Source organism: Phaseolus vulgaris, chromosome 9 (assembly GCF_051622355.1).
Source record: "Phaseolus vulgaris cultivar YP4 chromosome 9, ASM5162235v1, whole genome shotgun sequence".
In the NCBI taxonomy this organism is placed as follows: domain Eukaryota; kingdom Viridiplantae; phylum Streptophyta; class Magnoliopsida; order Fabales; family Fabaceae; genus Phaseolus; species Phaseolus vulgaris.
In genome coordinates, this window is record NC_143506.1 from 29,354,321 (window position 1) to 29,374,337 (window position 20,017).

The 20,017-nt window shown below is 33.9% G+C and overlaps 2 protein-coding genes across 2 annotated transcripts; both read right to left on the bottom strand.

Moving 5' to 3' along the window:
* Window positions 1-1,869: 1,869 nt before the first annotated feature.
* PUB38 (plant U-box 38) lies at window positions 1,870-4,190 on the bottom strand. Its single transcript, XM_068625031.2, has one exon. It carries the CDS (start codon window positions 3,754-3,756, stop codon window positions 2,155-2,157), a length of 1,602 nt encoding a protein of 533 aa, XP_068481132.1. The 5' UTR covers window positions 3,757-4,190; the 3' UTR covers window positions 1,870-2,154.
* A 12,008-nt stretch (window positions 4,191-16,198) lies between these two features.
* LOC137821689 (GDSL esterase/lipase At1g28580) lies at window positions 16,199-18,043 on the bottom strand. Its single transcript, XM_068626397.2, has 5 exons — window positions 17,763-18,043; window positions 17,420-17,638; window positions 17,184-17,329; window positions 16,805-17,078; window positions 16,199-16,699 (listed from the first exon to the last, which is right to left on the bottom strand). Exons 1-5 carry the CDS (start codon window positions 17,995-17,997, stop codon window positions 16,458-16,460), a joined length of 1,116 nt encoding a protein of 371 aa, XP_068482498.1. The 5' UTR covers window positions 17,998-18,043; the 3' UTR covers window positions 16,199-16,457.
* Between the last annotated feature and the right edge of the window lie 1,974 nt (window positions 18,044-20,017).

The following is a 20,017-nucleotide window of genomic DNA, read 5'->3' on the forward strand; positions in this document are numbered from 1 at the left end:
GCCGCCTTCATAATCTGCTTTACCTCCATCTCCGGCAATGTGCTTGCTCTGGCGATCTCCCATCGCTTGGTCGCCTGAGTTTACATCTGGCGACTTCATCTTTAACCCGATGATCGCCGATTCTGGTATGCTGGAGATCGGAACGCGCCAACTTAATAACTGGCGACTTCACGAGCCCCCCGACTTCCTTCCCTTCTGCCAACCTGGCGCCTTGTCAACACGCTTATACTGTAGCTGGATGCCACGTCATCACTTCCGACTACCAGGGCGGTACAAAATATTATCTAATTTAATCAAATAGTAATTAATTATTTTGATATCTAAATTTAATTTTTATTTAATAATTTTTTTATAGTGTTATGCAAACACACAACATTTGCTCAAATCCGTCGTCGTGAACCGAATAAAACATTTGCTTAAATCCGTCGTCGTGAACCGAATAAACCTTGAAGCAAACACAACCTTCTCTCAAAAAAAAATAAACAAACTACATATAGAGAAAGTTTGGCATACAAATACTCTTTAGCATAATTAGTTTAAGGCAAGAAAGGAAGTATTCCTTGTCTAACGACATTTTCTACGTCCTTCCTTGCAATCAGCACCAACAACAAACAATCGTTGTCCAGGAATGATTTAAAAAGAGATAGTTTACAACATAATTGCACCAAACCCTCCACCAAAATCATCAAATTTTGCAATTTGTCACAATCTAATATATAATTCAATAAAGTGAAAGTCTACAGTGACAGTTGACAATCAAATATATAATTGCAAGATGGATGCTTTGATAAGAGCTTGTTTGTATAAAATCAAGGGCCACTTCAAAGTAAGCTTCTCAATAATATAAAACAAATCATATATGTTAGTTTATTAAACTTCCCTCAAATTAAAACTAACTTACAAACCTCAACTTTTTTATAAGTTCTTATCTAAATTTTTTACAAGTTGAGGTGTTCGAGTTAATTTTAATTCTAGGAAGAAATTTAATTAATTTATCTCTTTACTTTTTTATTTTCTTCACACTTTAAACAGTTGTTGAAAAATATAACCAAACTAGCCAAAGGTGTGAGCATACTTCTAGTAATACCAACATTACAGGTTAGGGCCTTTGATAAAAAACAAGAACAGGCATTTGGAGTATGACTCGATTCTGCTGACTTGTTATCAGATTAAGGCCTGTCATGCATAATACCAACATTATACTGGGTGTTTACAGGAGAACAAAACCAATAATAATAGACAAAATTGACTACATTGGATTAAGGTAAGTGAAGTAACCATGTAGTATAAAGCAAAACTTTGAGTACATTGAAGGGAGTTTCAAGCACACATGTCATGCCCCTTAGATTCTTGACAAAAAGGGAACCCGAAGAACCTTGGTAAATGTGCAGTACAGTTGGACAAAAATAGCCCGAGTCCAGGTATTGGGTTGAGGGAGAGAAGCAAGGCCAAGATAGTTTGGCCTCTCCATGACTGTAGGAGTTTAGGTTCTTCCATATAGAAGCATTAACTTTGATTATTATTTAGTGAAACACAAAAGATTTAGCTCATAAACAGAAAATCATTTGCCAGAGACAAGAATCCTATATAAATTTCAGATAAAACGAATTTGGTAAAATTCTTTTTCATTTGCCATATGCTAATTTGCATGTAATTTGCCATTTGATTTTTGAAATGAAAACAGCTACTAAAAAGGAATGACATGTGCATAATGAGGAAAAGAAACTGAAGCTGTTGGTCCTCATAGTTTATATGCAAGGTAACATCCACCTTTACATACAAACACAACCAATCCAGTGAATTCACAAATCATTCTACAGATCTCTCTCTGTTTTCTCATTTCTGTGGACTAAAGAAGACACTAGACAGTGAGTATAATTTTGTACACATTAATATCCAACCGAAAATTCACCTAAACCCTGATTACATACAGATTATAATATAACACCCATCAACAAAAGCCAAAAATAAAAAATAAAAAATAAAATAAAACAGATTGAGTTCGAGATTGCAAGTTTAACACCTCCATGATTTACACCCAGCAACACCACATATACTAGTTTCCTATTCATCCTTTTTTCACAGCATTTTCCTACAGAACCTAAACCAACAAATAAATTTTGTGGAAAAACTAAACCAGAAAGAAATCAAAACCTAAAACGTGGTCGTGTTGACGATGTTGTGGTTCCTGGCAGCACCAAGTCGGTAACGATTCCGCGTCAACCCGGCCGAGTCGTAAAAGTCGTCACCTTCATCATCATCTCCATCGCCCAAAGTTCTCAACATGTGCAATACCTTCCTAGCCTTCTCCCTGGCCCTCTCCGTTCCTGTTTGTTCAACCTTCTTCAAAACCTCCACAACCCTCGCGTCCTTCGCCAACCCTTTGAACCTCAAGCTCCTATGGCTAAGTGCGAACAGTGCCGCCACGCAATTCTCCCGAGTCGCCTCCGAGTCCAACTCGTTCGCCCTCAATAGCCCCACCAGACACTCTACCGCGTTCGCGTCCAGCATTGTCGTGCGCCCCTCCGTGCACACCGCCAGATTGCACAGAATCAGCAGCACCCGGCTCGCCAAATTCCCCGCCACCACCATGGACAGAAGCGTCGGAACCGCCCCGAGTTTCACCAGCTTCACCCGGTTACTCTGAACAAGGCTCAGATGATACAACGCGAGCGCCGAGTCATGACGAGTCCTCTCGGACTCAGCACGCAGCGCGTGCATCAGCGGTTGCAGCGCGCCCAGAACGCCAATGGCCATTTTATTATCATCATCCAAGGCTAAACTGAAAAGCGCGCCCGCAGCGTGCTCCTGTGACTCATCCAAACCCCCCTTCAAAACATCGATTAAAAACGGAACAAACCCTGACCTCACGATCTTCACCTTGTTCTGCTTCTCCAGCGAGAGGTTGACCAGCGACGCCACCGCGTTTACCTGAACAACGCCGTACCGCGAAGCGATCAAACCGCGCAGCGCCAGCAGAACCCGAGGCGTGCAGAGCAAGGACCTAGACTCCTCTTTGCTCCTCGTCATCCTCCTCAGCGCGATTACGCCTTCTTCTTGCTCAAACACCTCGCTGCTCTTCAATTTCTTCAATACTCCTTCTTCTTCCTCTGTAACCGGCGCGCTAGGGTTTTCAATTTCGATCTCGCACGAGGAGGAGGAGGAGGAGAAGCAGGTTGGACGAATGGTAAACGGCAACGGCGTTCCCGGACTGTGCGGAATGATGACCGATTCCTCGGAGGATCCCGAGTTGAAGTGGTTGGCACGGGGACCTAACTCAGTGGCGGCGTGGGAGAAAATGACGGGGGGGTTATCCGCGACCGCGTCGAGAAGCACCTTTTCCGAAACCCTAATTCGTTGTTGTTGTTCTTCCTGTCGGTTTTGTTCCCCTGAAACGGCCATTGCTTGTGTGACGTGGCGCTGGAGGGAGGCGAAATCGGGTGGGCGCGGGTGTTGGGTGTTTAATTTGTCGCACCAGTTGAGGATTGTGGTTCTGAGGGCTAAGTTAGGGATTACTGTTGAGAAATCGGGTCGAGTCCCGTCTTCTTGCTTGGGGGAGAAGTTGAGGTCCTTGCAGACTTGAACGGCGAGGCGTTCGAAGGTTTGGCCCGAAGCGACGACAACCGGGTCGGACATTAAGGAGCCGGAAATGGGGCACGTAAATTCCTTGGGAGGGAGCTTAGGATCCATCTTTGAGGATTGGGAAGAGGAACGGTGGAAAGAGATTTTCCATCTGTGCTTTCCATTGCCACCCATGTTGTGTGCAGTGGGTTTGTTTATTGTCGTCAATTGGGTTTTTTATAATGAATCAAGTTTTGATGATGTCTGAGGTTGTTGCGCATGTTCTTAGACTGGATCTCAGGATCTCTCCTCGCTTATCTATCTGCTCAGGCCATTCGACTGCGATTGCAATTGCAATTGCAATCGCCACTCACTGACTCAGTCTTCCAAACAGCGTGAACCGTTGCGCTACTTTCACTTTCACACTCATTTACTGCTTTTTAACTTAAATAAATTACATGGATAAATTACACAGTCATCTAAACTCACCAAAACAAATCAGAGAGGGGCTTGTGTATATATATGTTAATTAATATATTAAATTAAAACGGATTAGGTTTTTGTTTTGTTAACTTTGTTCTCTTTGTTTCCTCTATAAGGAGGGTATTTAAGGAATTTACGTAGATACTTTATTGAAAGTTACAGTACTAATTATGTTGTCTTCCAGAATTCTGAACGAGAAAAGTCAGTGCCTAACCAAGTGCTAACAGTAGCAATTAAATTAATTGGCGAGTCCTTAAGAGATCTTTGTTTTTCTTTTGGAGGGCGATGAAATCGTCTCTATCTGTCTTTGACATCTAGCTCAAGACCTTCACCAGTCAACTCACCCAAACTCCCAAATCAAGATACTCGCCCATGTGGGAAGATTATTATAAATTCAAGACAAATACACTGTTACAAAATTTGCCTTCTATTTCGTAAGGAGGATGAATGAATAGGAAGAGAATCAGAATTTATATTTTTACTTTCAATAAAAGAAATTAAAATTAAAATTACTATTTTATTTCTATACTTTTTCTCTGTATTATATAAATTGAAAGGTATAATGAGTATTCTATTATCTGAATAATTTATGTTCTATCCAATCAATCATATTATATAATTTTCAAGATAAATTTTTCCATTTTTTATTTATTTTTACTCTACTAAATAATCAAAAATTTAATTATATTTTTTTTATTTTTCTATTTTCTTAATTTATTTTCTGTTTTTGTTTCTGTCTTTTTTCTATTTAAAATCAAACACACCTTAATAAATGATTTAATATGCAGTAAAATTTTATACTTCTATCACGTTGATGACATAATCGCAATTCTCATTCTTTTATGAATTAAATTATTGCGTAGTGTGAACTTTAAAAAAAATCTCCATTTATTTTTCCACGTCCGTTGTATTTTTCGGAGAAGTAATATTCTGTACGTTATTGTATTCTTTTTCTAACAGATATATCTTCACGTTGTAGATGAGAGTTACAATTTAATTACATTTTTAACAAACACTCATTGACACGTAAGAAATTGTGAATGAACCCCTTTTATAAACATTTAAGAATGATTGTAATCTATTAATTATAATTTTTTTATCAATAAAAAATAAATATTTTAGGAGTGTTTTAACCTTTATATAAATATTTTAGGTATTCCAACTCTTATATAAACATTTTAAAGATATCTCAACCCTTATATTCAATATTATCAAAGTCAATTTGCTCAATAATTAACCATACCGACTCTACAAACTTCCAATACAAATCTAAAAGGAAATGAATGACAAATCACACCAAACAGTCAACACTTATTATCTTATTTAAATTCATACAACCACTATTTAATCTAAAAAATACACACAAAACAAATTTTACTACAACTAAAATCTACAAATACCATTACAAAACACAAAACTAATACAAAACAAAATTTATCACTCATAGTCAGACCCACAATGTCATGTCAAAAAGAACTCATTCTTCTTCGACACTTAAATTACCTTTTACCATCTTCCTACATGTCCGGTATTATACCATATTAGAGTACTTGATTGCATTATGCAACTTATGGTGAAGAGGTGAATGGTGTAAAGGTGAACTTCCTATGATTGTGCAGAAAAAAGAATATTAAACAAGTTAGAAAAGAATTAGATGAAGATGTGGCAAATGAGAGTATTTAACTTTTGGTGAAGACAAAGTTCTTGGCAAAAACAATCCTCTTGGCGTGTCACTTACTCAAATTATTATTTCAAATGCTCCTCGTGCGTACCCCATTTTTTATGAGTGAGCATTTTAGGTTTTACCCTTCAAAATGAACTCAACACCCACTGTGTATTATCCAGTGATTTCTTAGCTGTATATTGATCTTCATTATATTTCATAATTAGACAAAAAAAAAAAAAAAATTCGCTCAGGCGTGCGATCATATCTCACATAAATTGTTAACGAAACGGTTTCATTGGTCCGAACACAGGCTACTGTAGAATCTTGATTCTTAAAGCTTCTAGATAGATAAGTAAAAAGCCGGTCAATATTAGAATAAAGGAATATTCAAAGAGAGAAATGATTATTTTCCAAACATATTAATTTAAAAGGAAAATCTCGTCGTAGAAAAATGTGATGAGATAAGAATAACATAAATTAAACCAATGGAGTAACTCTGATAATAATAATAATAATAATAAAATAATAATAATAATATTAATAAAAAGATAAAAAATAATAAAATTATTATTATTATTATTATTATTATTATTATTATTATTATTATTATTATTATTATTATTATTATTATTATTATTATTATTATTATTATTATTATTATTATTATTATTATTATTATTATTATTATTATTATTATTATTATTATTATTATTATTATTATTATTATTATTATTATTATTATTATTATTATTATTATTATTATTATTATTATTATTATTATTATTATTCATGACATAACTAAAAACAATACTATATACGAGGAAATATAAATTTTTTTTCTTTTGCATAATAGTAATTTAAAATTAGGGATGACAAAGCGGGCCAGCCCGTTTCGCAATGGTCCGTCCCGCGTTTGGCCCGCAAAAATGCGGGACGGGTTGGCTCGCCCCGCAAAGTTATTGCGGGCTAGAATTCTCGACCCGCCCCGCATAAGAGCTGGCCCGCAGGTTTGCGGGTCAGTCCGCGTTCTTTTTTTTTAAATTAAATATTTAATTTTTACATTTTGTTATTAAAAAATTGTCAAATTAAACCTATATATTTGTTATTATCAAACCTAATTTTTTTTTTTCTTTTCAAATATAGTCAAACATCAAAACACTAAGATAAATATCAAATATCACTATTCTTCCACTTCCAAAACATTAAAAATACCTAATTCCAAAACATTAAACATAAAAATTAATTCAAAAACATTAAACATAAACATTATTGACATTCTTCCATTTCAATAACATTGGATGCCACCTTAGTAGAACCTTCATCCATTTTTTCAAAATTATAATCTTCACCGTCATCTGCATATATTAAAACAATGACAATTAATTAATTAATTTTTCATAAAAATAATACAATAAAAATAAGATAACTTTTGGCTCAATTGAAGGCTTGGTCATGGGTAACTTCTAAAATACCCTCTGCTTACTTCTCCTTCTCTAAGTGTCTTGCTCCTTTATCGTGTTTGAAATCGATTTAATTGACATGACCCAGTTTAGGTTGCCCTGCTGCTACTAAGTGCCAATATTTTTTTCTTGCGGGTTTGCGGGCCAGCCCGCCTCGCTACTGGCCCGCGCGGGTTGCGGTCTAATGCGGGTTAGCAGGTTGAAAAGGTCATCCCGCCCCGCGTTTTTTACCTGCGGGTCGTGGACCGACCCGCACGGCCCGCCCCGCTTTGCCATCCCTATTTAAAATAAGATATATGGTATATAAGATATATTTGTACTAATTAAAACTTGTATTAACATTAATTAAATTTAATGGAGGTTAGGTAATGTTAATGTCAATTACAATATGCTTCTTAATCCAGGTCCTTAATCTAGGTCCAAAAGTAAAGGAGTTTGGAGATTACAAATAAGCACAACAATAAAAAAAAAATGTACGTCATTATTACAAAATTAATTACACTCGAATATTGAATACTCACTAGCGTTGGAGGACCTTTTGCTAGTGTATCTCGACCAAGAGCTTAAACATGAATGTTAGTAAAGGTAAAAGAATGAGAGTGCAACCCAAGGAAAAAATCAATTATTCAGGCAGTGACATATTAAGTGACATTCATTAAATAAATATATTTCTTAAATTTCAGGTATAATTAATATTTATTAATGAATATATTCATTAAATTTAAGGTCTAACTCAAATTGAAGGGGTAACTCAATTCTTCTTACTTGCCTTATATTAAACTTTGTTAAAAACAAAGATGCATGGTAGAAAATGAAGTGTCTCAACTTCTAACCCAAGTTTAAGTCAATACAAGTGAACTGACTCTTCACGAATGTTTCTACTAGACGACCTATTAGACAATTTGTTAAACAATCTACTTGTTTTATCTACTGTGAAAAAAGTCTAAGGTTCCATTTAACCTTCCCCCTTCCCATCTGCCTCGCCCCACCCCCTTTTGGAGTCAGTTGCACCAACACAAATAAGGCCTAAATCCTTCATATTCTTGTGGGGGCCTTATTTGGAAAGGAATATGCATTTGGGAAGGCTTTGACAGAACTTGTGCATTTGGGAAGGCTTTGACAGACCAAAACTGCTGAAAATTCTCACAAATTGGAGCAATATTATTCTGTTGCAGATACACATAAGCAACTCTAATAAAGAAATCCCCACCATACTCCCCTGAGCAAGTGCACCTATCAAAGTTCACATTCAAATTCACTTTATTGATATTCTCCAACAACTCATTTTTTTGTGCTACTTCCCACATGAATCTACCTCTTCTCCAAGTTAGTTGTCATTCCTTTCCAAAATTCACCCATGCTAAAACTTCCTGTATTTTTTTTATTTTGGCACAAGGATATAAAGTACAACCTAGGGAATCTATGCATAAGAGTTGTTTCCCCTAACCATTTATACTCCCACAACCTAACTGCATTTCTAGACCTTACTTTCCAAATTATATTATTATTAAACTAGTTCTCCTCCTCAGTAACCTTTGTGAGGTCTCTCCACCATCAAGATTGGTATTTCACTGGGCATGTTCCTTAATTCCTAATACACTCGTTTTTATACTTTGAGATTAAGATTTACCTCCATTTGCTCTCATTTCCTACACCCAACCTCCATTTCCACTTAGTTATTAGGGTCTTGTTAACTTTGATATATCTTTTATTCCTAACCCTCCTTGCTCTTTCGACTTGCAAATCAACTCCCAATTAATCCATGCGATCTTTTTACCCTCACTCCGCCAAGACCATAAGAGTCTCCTTTGAATATGTATTATCTTATTGCATACCGAGGTCGGTGCTTTATAGAAGGACAAAAAATAGGGGTTTTGATGTCAACACTGATTTAATAAGACATATTTTCCCTGCAAAATTTAAATGTCTCCTTTTCCACTTTGACAATTTACTCTCAATTTTAGATATTAAAGGTTTCCACAACTACTTTTTCCTTTAATTCCCCCCAACTGGCAAGGCTAAATATGTAATTGGTATGCTCATTATATTGCAGTTCAGAATACTTGAGAAATTGTGTAGCATATCCCTATCTATTCCAAGTGCCCCAAAGTTTGATTTATGGAAATTTACCCTCAGTCTTGAGACTAGCCTGGAGCATTTGAAGATAATTTTGATAGTAAAAGTGTTTTGAAAAGTGGTTTCCCTAACAAAAAGAGTATCATCTCCAAATTGTAAAATGTCTACCTGAACTTGTTCCCTCCCTAAACTAACTCTCTGGAACACATTTTCTTTCATTGTTTTTCTTACTAACCCACTAAACCCTCTACCACAATAAGAAATGGAAATGGTGCTCAGGGATCCCCTTGTCTTAATCCCCTAGACGATATGAATTTTCGGGTTGGACTTCCATTAACTAACACATATATTGATGTTGATTCCAAACATTTCTTAATCTAGGAGATCCATTTCTCTTCAAACTCGAGCCTTGTCATCATATAGTACATGCACTCTCATTGTACTAAATCATACACTTTTTCATAATCTACCTTAATAATCACAACACTTTTCTTTTGCCTCCTAACATCCTCTACAACCTCATTAGCTATGAGAACACTATTTAGAAGTCCCTGCCTTAAGAAATGCAGATTGTGAAAACTCTATAACTGAGGACAATACCATCTTTAGTCTGTTAGAAAGAATCTTAAAAATAATCTTATAGAATGAGCCCACCAGAGAGATTGGCCTGTATTGTTCAAGTTTCACTGAACCTCTAATATTGAACACTAAGGCAATGAAAGATGAATTACTACCCATAGGTATTTCCCCATAGCCTCAAAGTTATATATAACCGGTAGAATATCTTCCTTCATGGTTTCCCAATTATTTTTGTGAAATGTAAAGTTAAATTCATCAGGGACTCTTTGATCATTCACATTGCAACACAACTTCTCTAACCTCATGCTCATTGATTTTTGCACTTAACCTCAATTTATCCTCTGAGATATTGTTTTGAACTCAATGTTCCCAAACCTAACATAACTTGCAAAGATTGAAAGAGTAGTTGTGAGCTTTGTCTCCATTTGTGAGACCAAGTTAGCTCCTTGATTCTTGATCTTACCTTGACTTTTCTAAATTCAAGTGATGATTTTCCATTTACACTTATCTTTCTTAAGAAAGTGACTTGTTCTTCATCTTCTATCTCTTGCATTTTATTGTTCTTCTTTGATTATTCCTAGAATCAAACATTTACACTTGAATAATTATTTGATTAATCTCATGTTTAGTGGAGAGATTCTAAGAACTTGTTTGTTCTTGATACCAAAACCAGTCATTTCATTGGCCATGAATATCATTTCTTTTCTTTTCATGGATAAATTATTCTTGAATTCCTTGTTTTTTTCTTCACGGAAATCAACATATAATCAATACAAATTCACGTCAGCTTTATTAAGGAAATAATAATGATCAAATTATACGCAATGATTGTATGCAATATTGTACGATATTGTACGCAATTATATGCAATTAATTTAATAATGATAGGATCCCTACCTAATTAGCTTGTAATTTGGAGAGAGAAAGTCTCCATACACTTGTATATATTTCCTATACATGAATTGATGTAAATACACATAAGAGAATAAAAAAAACTTCTTTTTTCTTCTTACCATCTTCTTACATACAATTTTCTTATATGGTAACATCGATCTTGGTGCTCTGACAGTCTCTCCATTTTTATCCACTAAATAAGAGATCATGTCTGGCAAAGAAGACACAATAACGAGTCTGATAGAAACCTCATACAAAGCTTCACTATCGAGCAAATTCAACAATTACAGGTCTTGGCTACGGGGAGGATGATTGGCTCGGGTAAACAACACGCAGACTTATACTACATGTCCCCTCTTCCAAACTAAGCTCACACATCTCAAATTTTGATCGACCTTGATTTATGGCACAAACACCTTGGACATCCTTCTCCGATGTGTCTACAACTTGCATCTTCCTTACTACCTATTAGTAAAAATCTCATTCTCATTCATAATAATTGTAATATTTGTCCCAAAACTAAACAGACAAGGCTACCCTTTCCTTTAAGCACAATAAAATCTCATTCTCCATTTAATCTATTGCATTGTGACATATGGGGTCCTCATAAAACCCCAACTCATTTTGGAAAACGTTTTTTTCTCACTATAGTCAATGACTATACTAGATGTACTTGGTTATTTCTTATGAATCACAAGTCTGAAACCCAACATCTCTTAGAATCATTCATTACTTTTACACAAAATCAATTTCAGACATCTATTAAAACCATTCGCATTGATGGAATTTATTTCTATGCGTAATTTTTTTCTCAAAAAAAGGTATTGAATGTCAACGCACTTGTGTCTACAATGGAGTAGTAGAACGCAAACATAAACACATTTTAAACACAACACGAGCCCTAATCGCTTGCCAACACCTTTACTAAAAAATAAATCACCTTTTAAGATGTTATATAATCGCCCACCTTCACTTTTTTACTTAAAAACTTTTGGTTGCCTTTGTTATGCAAATGTTGTTTCATCTAAGCAAAAATTTGATCCGCGCGCTCGACAGTGCATCTTCATTGGTTATCCTCTCAATCAAAAAACATACAAATTATTTGATACAGATGCAAACATTTTTTTTACAAGTTGGGATGTCATCTTCCATGAAAGTGTTTTCCCATTCTGCCAACAGTTCCAGACGCAATCCTCACCTCCATTACAAGGTATTTTGTCCACTATTGACATTGACTTACCCACTCATGTCCAACATTCACTCGATCAACCTTCTTCTCTTACTCGTCTCAATGCACCTGAACCTCCATCAAACCAACCTTCTTCTCCTACTCGTCATAATGCACCTGAACCTCCAACAGACCAACCTTCTTCTCTCACGCCAAGAAGTCTAACACCCATTATCGAACCTTCTCCACCGACCTTCCTGTTCGACGATCCAATCGCACATCAACCCCACCTTCCTGGCTTCAACACTACGTAATGGGATCCCAAGCCAATCATTCAACCATTGCCCAAGACCGACCGAATGGAACCAGGTATCCTATATATCATTTTCTTTATAATTCACGATTTTCTTCTACACATAATGCATATCTTGCTAACATCACAACCACCAAAGAACCTCACACTTATGCTCAAGCTATCCTTGATCCAAATTGGCAAAAAGCAATGGACGAAGAGCTTTCCACAAACATGGACCTTGACACTGTTACCCGCTAGGTAGAAACCCATCGGATGCAAATGGGTTTATAAAATAAAGTACAACTCAGATGGCAACGTCTACTTTTCGCAAAGGGTACATTCAGATTGAAGGTGTAGACTATTCTGAAACTTTTTCACCAATAGCAAAATTAACAACTTTGAGGTGTCTCCTCACCATTGCAGCAGCCAGAAATTGGTTTACTCACCAGCTAGATGTGCAAAATGCATTCTTACATGACACATTACATGAAATTATTTACATGGACTTGCCACCCGGGCATCATCGACAACGGAGAACATTGTATGTCGACTCAACAAATCCCTTTATGGTCTCAAAGGCATTTCGGACATGGTTTTCAATATTTTCTCATGTGATTAAATCTGTAGGATTTCAATAGTCCAAGACAGACTACTCTCTATTCACAAGACAAAATAACTCATCATTTACTGCCCTTTTGATTTATGTGGACGATATTCTTTTGACAGAAATATTCAACGTGTTAAAGACGGTCTATTACAACAATTTCGCATTAAAGATCTTGGAGACTTAAAATATTTTCTAGGGATTGAATTTTACTATTCCAAAGCTGGTATTTACATGTCACAAAGATATTTTGCAGGATACAGGACTCACAAGTGCTCGTCCAGACAAATTTTCAACGGAGCAATACCTAAAACTCACACCAGACGATGGAGAGTTATTAAAGGATCTAGTCAAATATAGGTGACTTGTGGGACGACTGATATACCTCACTGTTACTCGGCCTGTTATAGCATTTTCGGTTCGGACCCTAAGTCAATATATACAGGCCCACGGAAATCTCATTGGGATGCCGCAATTCGAGTCCTAAAGTACATCAAAGGATCATCGGGACAAGGATTGTCATTGCCATCCGAGAACAATCTGACATTGACAACTTATTGGGGAGGTTGTCAGACAACTCAGAGATCAGTATCTGGGTATTGCAATTTTCTTGGTTCTTCTATTATCTCATGGAAGTCAAAAAGACAGACGACAAACGTATCAAAGATCATCAGCGGAAGAAGAATACCGCGCGATGGCCAATACTTGTTTGGAGATAGTTTGGTTGCAATATCTGTTACTTGATTTAAAGGTGTCATGTAACTTGCCAGCTCAACTTTTCAGTGACAATTAAACGATATTACATATAACAGCAAACCTAATATTTCATGAACGCACAAAACACATAAAACGACATTACATATAACAGCAAACCTAGTATTTCATGAACTCACAAAAAAAAAAACACATTGAGATAGACTGCCACATTATGCGAGAAAAATTACAAGCCAGGATAATCAATCATTCATATGTACCAACACATTATAAGCTCGTAGATAATTTTATGAAGACATTGGGCAAGGAACAGTTTTTTTACGCTACGACACAAGTTGGGGTTCATGATCTTCACCTATCAACTCGAGAGGAGTATTAAGGAAATAATAATGATAGAATATTGTACGCAATTGTAGGATATTGTACGCAATTATAATTATATGCCAATTGATTTAATAATGATAGAATCTCATGATTAGTGTATCTCTACCTACTTAATTAGTTTGTAAATTGGAGAGAGAATGTCCCTACACTTGTATATATCTCCTATACATAAAGTGATGTAAATACACATAACAGAATAAAAAAAAACTTCTTCTCTCTTCTTACCATCTTCTTACATACCATTTTCTTATAAGTAACTTTGTTTTACCAAATAGAAATCAATTTGAAACAATAACAACATGAGTTTAAACAATCCTATTAATGTTTGATAGATTTAATTCCTAATGCACAGATTGAATATTATCATATTTTCTATAATATTATCTTGATTTCTAGGAATGGAGATTTATCTTATGATGTTTATTTTGTTGTAGGAAATGTTTTTCAACAGCGGCATCATTGCTCATCTCCTATATGTTCAACTTGTTCTTATTCTTACCTTGCTTTTTTATTTTGGTCTAATCTTTACTATATTTTATTTGTCCGTGTCTTGATCTTGTTATGTTATTTTGTTTATATATTTTTCTTATATGTTCTTATTGTTAGTTTCTCATTCTATATTTTTTTTTATACTTTTCTTATCACAAATCATCTTAGTTGTGAGGAAACTAGTAAAATTTAGAATAAAAAAAATGATGAAATTAATAAGTCATCCTTAATAAAAACACGTTGTGATCCAATTTAATTCAATCAGGCATGTTAAGTATTAATATAGAATGACGTTGAAACTTCCATTTTTTGTAGCCAACCATGAAGAGAATAGAATATTATTTATATAATACTCTCATGCTATGAAATATTAGTTCTGAATTATTTTAAATGCACAATATACAACGTATGTATATAAAGGAAATATTTATGATTATATCCAAATTATAGTAACCATCACAATTAAATAATTATTGTAATAATGGTATTTTTTATAACTAGTTAATTGTTTCAATAATGATAATTGATATAAAAATGAAGATTATATCCCATTATTCTTTTCAAATATCAAATGTGACCACAACTCATGCAAACAAAACTATTCACTATAACCAATCACTAACAAAACTACCATATAACAAAAAGTGTAAGCATGTTTAAATTAGTTTAATTTACTCTAATTTTTTTTTTAATTATTTAGACTATTCCGTTTAAATTCACCATAAACCAGTGAAAATAAAAACTTTTAATCTTTTATGAAATTGAAAACATAATTAAACTCGTGAGATATAATCACTATGTAGAGTTTTGTTTTCCCTTGGCAAAAGTTTGTGTCATTGTATATGCTTTACATAAAATATGCTTTCCAAGCCTTTTATAAAGTAGGGAACCGCCACAACGTACATACTAATCGCAGCTCTTTGCTTCTTCAATTTGAAGACTTATGGTCAGTTTGGACTCGGACTGAAAGACACTGATTTGTAAAAAAAATCACGTTTGTTTCAGTTCAATTGTGAAGAGAGAAAGGCGTTGATTTGCGGGAGAAGAGGAAAGTGGCTCCATGCAACAATGCGAAGAAAGACAATGAATTGTGAATAAGTTAGATAATATAATATAATAATAATAATAAACTAATATATTTATATAATAATAATATAAATGTATTTATATAATAAATAATAATAATATTAACAATAATTTTTTATTTTTTATTTATAAAAATAATTTTTTATATGTATCTATAATAAAAATAAAATATTAAATATTAAATAAATTAAAGCAATAAAAATATTTAATAATATTATTAATAAATATAAATACTAATAATTAATAATAATAATAAAATTATTTATAAAAAATAAAAATAAGTATACAAAATTTTAATTACTAAAAATTATTTTTCCTTCTTAAAGATTAGGATAAATTTACTTTTAATATTTTAAAAATTTTAAAATCTCCTAACATACATCACATCACTCACCAACTTCAATAAACTTTCTTCACAAATCCACTCTATATATACCTTAATCCAAACAACTTAACTTTCTTCACACTTTCCTCTCAAATCACTTCAAATCCACTCCCTTAAATCCTCTCATTTCTCCTCCCTAATCCAAACACACCCTTAAGGATATTGTTAGTGCAAAAGTAAAGTACCCATTTATTCAATTAGAATCTAATAATTAATACACGTAAATGAAGTAATCAATTCTTAATAAACTATCTTTAGTACCTGTTTTAAAAAGAAAAATAATATAATTTAAGATGGAAGTTTTGGAAAACAATTTAAAAGAAATAAAAAGTTTAGCTTGTGAAAGAAAGCATGTCCTACCTAATAACTGATGAAGTTTTATTGTATTTTTTTTATCAACAAGAAAAAAAATAACAATGAATCATTTTAAAGGTGGTCCAGTCCTTATACAAAACACAATACAACAAGACTCACCAATCCCTTTCCAATTTACCAAAATCCTACTATACTACGAAAATGAAGTTTTATTGCATAATACCCATTCTCTGCATGTGTGACTTACATACTAAAAAATAGAGTAAAATTCTATCTTTATTAATCTGAGGTTTGTTGTTCATTCCTTAGGAATCTTGAAAGGAGGAGGTTTAAGAGGAGGATTAGCAAAAGGACCCTCAATTAATCCTTTTGCTACTAGCCTGTATGCTGCTTCGGTGAAATGATATCCATCCCAATTTATATGTTTTGAAGGATCTGAACAAGCTTTTGCGTCACCAGTTCCACACACTTCATTAACATTATAACTTCCACCCTTTCCACAACATGCTTCAAAGGTCTTGATTTTACCAGAAAAAAAACCTGCATTACATAAATTAAAGAACACAATAAGAATTAATTCTACCAAAATTTAACAATCGCATCTACCTTTTCATATAATAACAGAAAATAAAAATCATAACCCACCGTATTTTTCTGGTGCTTGAAATAAACGTATGGCAGCACCATAGTAATCAAAATGTGTTATGTTAACATGTGGGTTTTTTTTTCTCAGTGTCTCTATGGCTTTTCTGAGGTGTTCATGATAGTACTTTATGGCAGCATTGTAAGATTTCAAACACCCAAATTTGTCATAATCATCTTCCTTATCACTTTTCACCGTATTCAAAACCCAAGAATTGCACCCAATTGGAAAGTTCCCTGGAATCACTAGGTGAACTGCTCCTTCTTTAATTAGTTCCTGTTTATTACAAACAAAAATAAAATTCAATTTATTCTAATCAATCATATTTCAATTTAATTAAACTATAGAAATTTAAGTTAAGATAAATTTGATACAACATACAGAAGCGGTTCTAGAAATCGTTTGAATAATATGTGGAACAAATTCTCGAATTTCTGTAATATTTTTATTTGGGACGATTGCATTAATGTCATTCCCACCAATCTCACCAACTAGAACCAATGAATTTTTTAAGTAATTATAACATTCTGTCATGAAAAAGGAATAACATTGTTAGTTATATGAAAAAAAAACAAATATATTTTGTAGAAACATTTTTAAAGGAGATTTGATGAAACCTTTTTTGCTTTTACAAAGGGAGGGCTTGAGTTTATGAAACCAATCTAGTTGAGTGGCTAATGAATAAGCAGCTGGTGGTATATCAATTCCTCTTTTATCAAAAAAGCTTTTAGGAAGTGCAGTTGTACCAGAATATGCAAAATTTACTCCTTTCTTCACGTTCTGTCCTTTAGATAGATTCAGATATGCTGGCAACAAGGGTACCCCATATGCCGTAGCTAAAAATGAAAAGGATCATGGGTTAGTACAATTAAGAATGTGTGATTGCTAACATATACTCTCTGATATTGTTTCTTGTGTTTAGGTCATCTTTTAAAAAAAGAGGAAAGAGAGTAAAAGTACCTAGAAAATCTATTATCAATCTTCCATTTGACATTCTTCCTGCAGGATGTTTAAAATATGTTGAACCATAAGGACTATTAGGTGGAAATGGTCGATGAAATACAGCATTTCCTGTATCACTTAAAGAATCACCAAAATTTATAATAGCCTGATATGGAAAGTTATTGTTTTCTGAAACAACATTTCTAAGAAAACTACAAGCAAAAATAAAACTAAAGAGAATCAAACTCTTCATAATGTTGTTTTAAGCTAGGATAAGAAAATTGTATGTAATTATGTGTATTTAGAGGTTGGAATTTTGTGTTATATATATGGTTGCATCAACCACTGGTTTTTTTGGTCATATATTTATCATTTCTATTTTAGTATGGATCTTAAAAAATAGGAAATCATCAAGTGTATCTACTTAATCAACACGTACATGAGTTTGTTTCTTCATACTATTTCTAGTTGTTACTTTGACTTTCTCTACAGTCATTATCCACATTATTAAATCACTACAATATTATCCATAAGTTCAAATGCTTTTTAGCAAGAGAGAAAAACCGTTTTGTCATTTTTTAGAGTCTTTAGAAACAATATCATCTTCTGAATTTGAGTACGTGAGAGAATGAGTGGAGGATATATAGAGAGAATGAGTGGAAGACATGGAAAAGAGAAAAGAATAAAACTAATTCATTCATTTGTAATTCATACTAATACAAAAATGTAAAATATAAAGGAAAAGCTAGAAGGTGAATTTGGAATAAGCATCTAAAAAGGAAATATAATATTTTTCACCATTCGTAGCATACGTTGAAGCAGAACCCCGTATATCAATGTATATTATTTCTAAAGACAAAGTATACGTTGAAGCAGAACCCCGTATATCAATGTATATTATTTCTAAAGACAAAGTATAAACAGTTGTAGAAGACAAAAAAAAGGAAGTTTATGAGTTTTCCCTTGAACACACATCACAGAAAATAGGTTTAGCACTACAAGTAATATTACATTGATTTAAGATGTTCTTGACTACATAAAAAGTGCAATGTCTAAGTTTGTCGTGTCACAAATGCAAAACAGGTTTTTGAGATTTAAAAGAAGTGTAATTAGCAGAGTAAGGAGATGATCTTAAAGCAGAAAAAACATATAGACCATCTTTAATGGTGCCTTGAAACAGAACTTGTTTGGTTACTTGATGTTTAACATAACAAGAATCAGGGTAAAACTCAAAGAAAATGTTGTTATCATGGGCAAATTTGGAAACACTTAACAAAATTTTATTTATCCTAGGAACATGCAGAAGATTGTGTAAAGAAAGAACAGTGTTAATGACAAGAGAAACACAAGATGTAGAGCCAATGTGAGAGATAGTCATACATGCACCATTACCAAACTTAACATTTGCAGAACCTTGTTATGCTTGATTATCAGTGAAAAAAGTTTGGTCATGTGTCATATGGTGAGAGGTCCCACTTTATGGATACCAGAGATGGTCTTTGTTAATGGAGGGTGTGCCAAGAGTCATTGGTTCACCATCATCAAGAGAAAGAGTAGAAAACTGAGATGTGTTGGCAGTGACCGTCAGAGAAGTTTGCCTATCGGTCCAGTGCCAGCATTGAGAGCATTATGGCCAGGTTTGGAACATAGTTGATAACAAACTTGGTTAGGTTTCCAAGATGCAAAAGGAGAGGAATTCAGAATCATATTGAAAAGGACGAGATCCATTAGATCGAGAATATCTACTTGGGTGTTTATGTTGAAAATGACCACCATGAGAGTATCTACTGAAAGAGAGACAAAAAGGTGGAGTTTGATGATAGAGTGAACATAAGTGGCTTTAGCTTGAAACATGGTTGATTGAGAAAGTTTATACCTCTTAAATTGTCCTTCTTAGGCGAGATTCAATTTCATTAATAGAGTAAGGATCAGTGTGAGACGTGACAACAACAATAAACGCATTGTAATCTTCTGGTAACCCTTCAAGAATACTCTCAATGTGATCTTTAGTAGTCACTGGAACACTGATTACAACAAGCATGTTGACAACCTTTTTAATATCATGAAGACAGGCATAATTCGTTTTATCATTCTTGGGAGTCTTTAGTAACAACTTCATCTTTTGAATTTGAGCACAAGTATGAGATGCATATTGATCTTGAAGACATTTCCAAATTTGTGTTGAAGTATTTAAACCCACAACTTTTGTAAGAATTTGTGTTGTCATTGAGGCAAGAAGTCAGGCTATGATAAACTAATCTTGTTGTTGATAT

Coding starts and splice junctions, on each gene's coding strand:
- PUB38 (XM_068625031.2), bottom strand. CDS start 3,756: ATGGGTGGCAATGGAAAGCACAGATGGAAAATCTCTTTCCACCGTTCC.
- LOC137821689 (XM_068626397.2), bottom strand. CDS start 17,997: ATGAAGAGTTTGATTCTCTTTAGTTTTATTTTTGCTTGTAGTTTTCTT. Junction 17,330..17,419: donor CCTTTGTAAAAGCAAAAAAG/GTTTCATCAAAT, acceptor TTTTCATGACAG/AATGTTATAATTACTTAAAA. Junction 16,700..16,804: donor TCAAGCACCAGAAAAATACG/GTGGGTTATGAT, acceptor TATGTAATGCAG/GTTTTTTTTCTGGTAAAATC.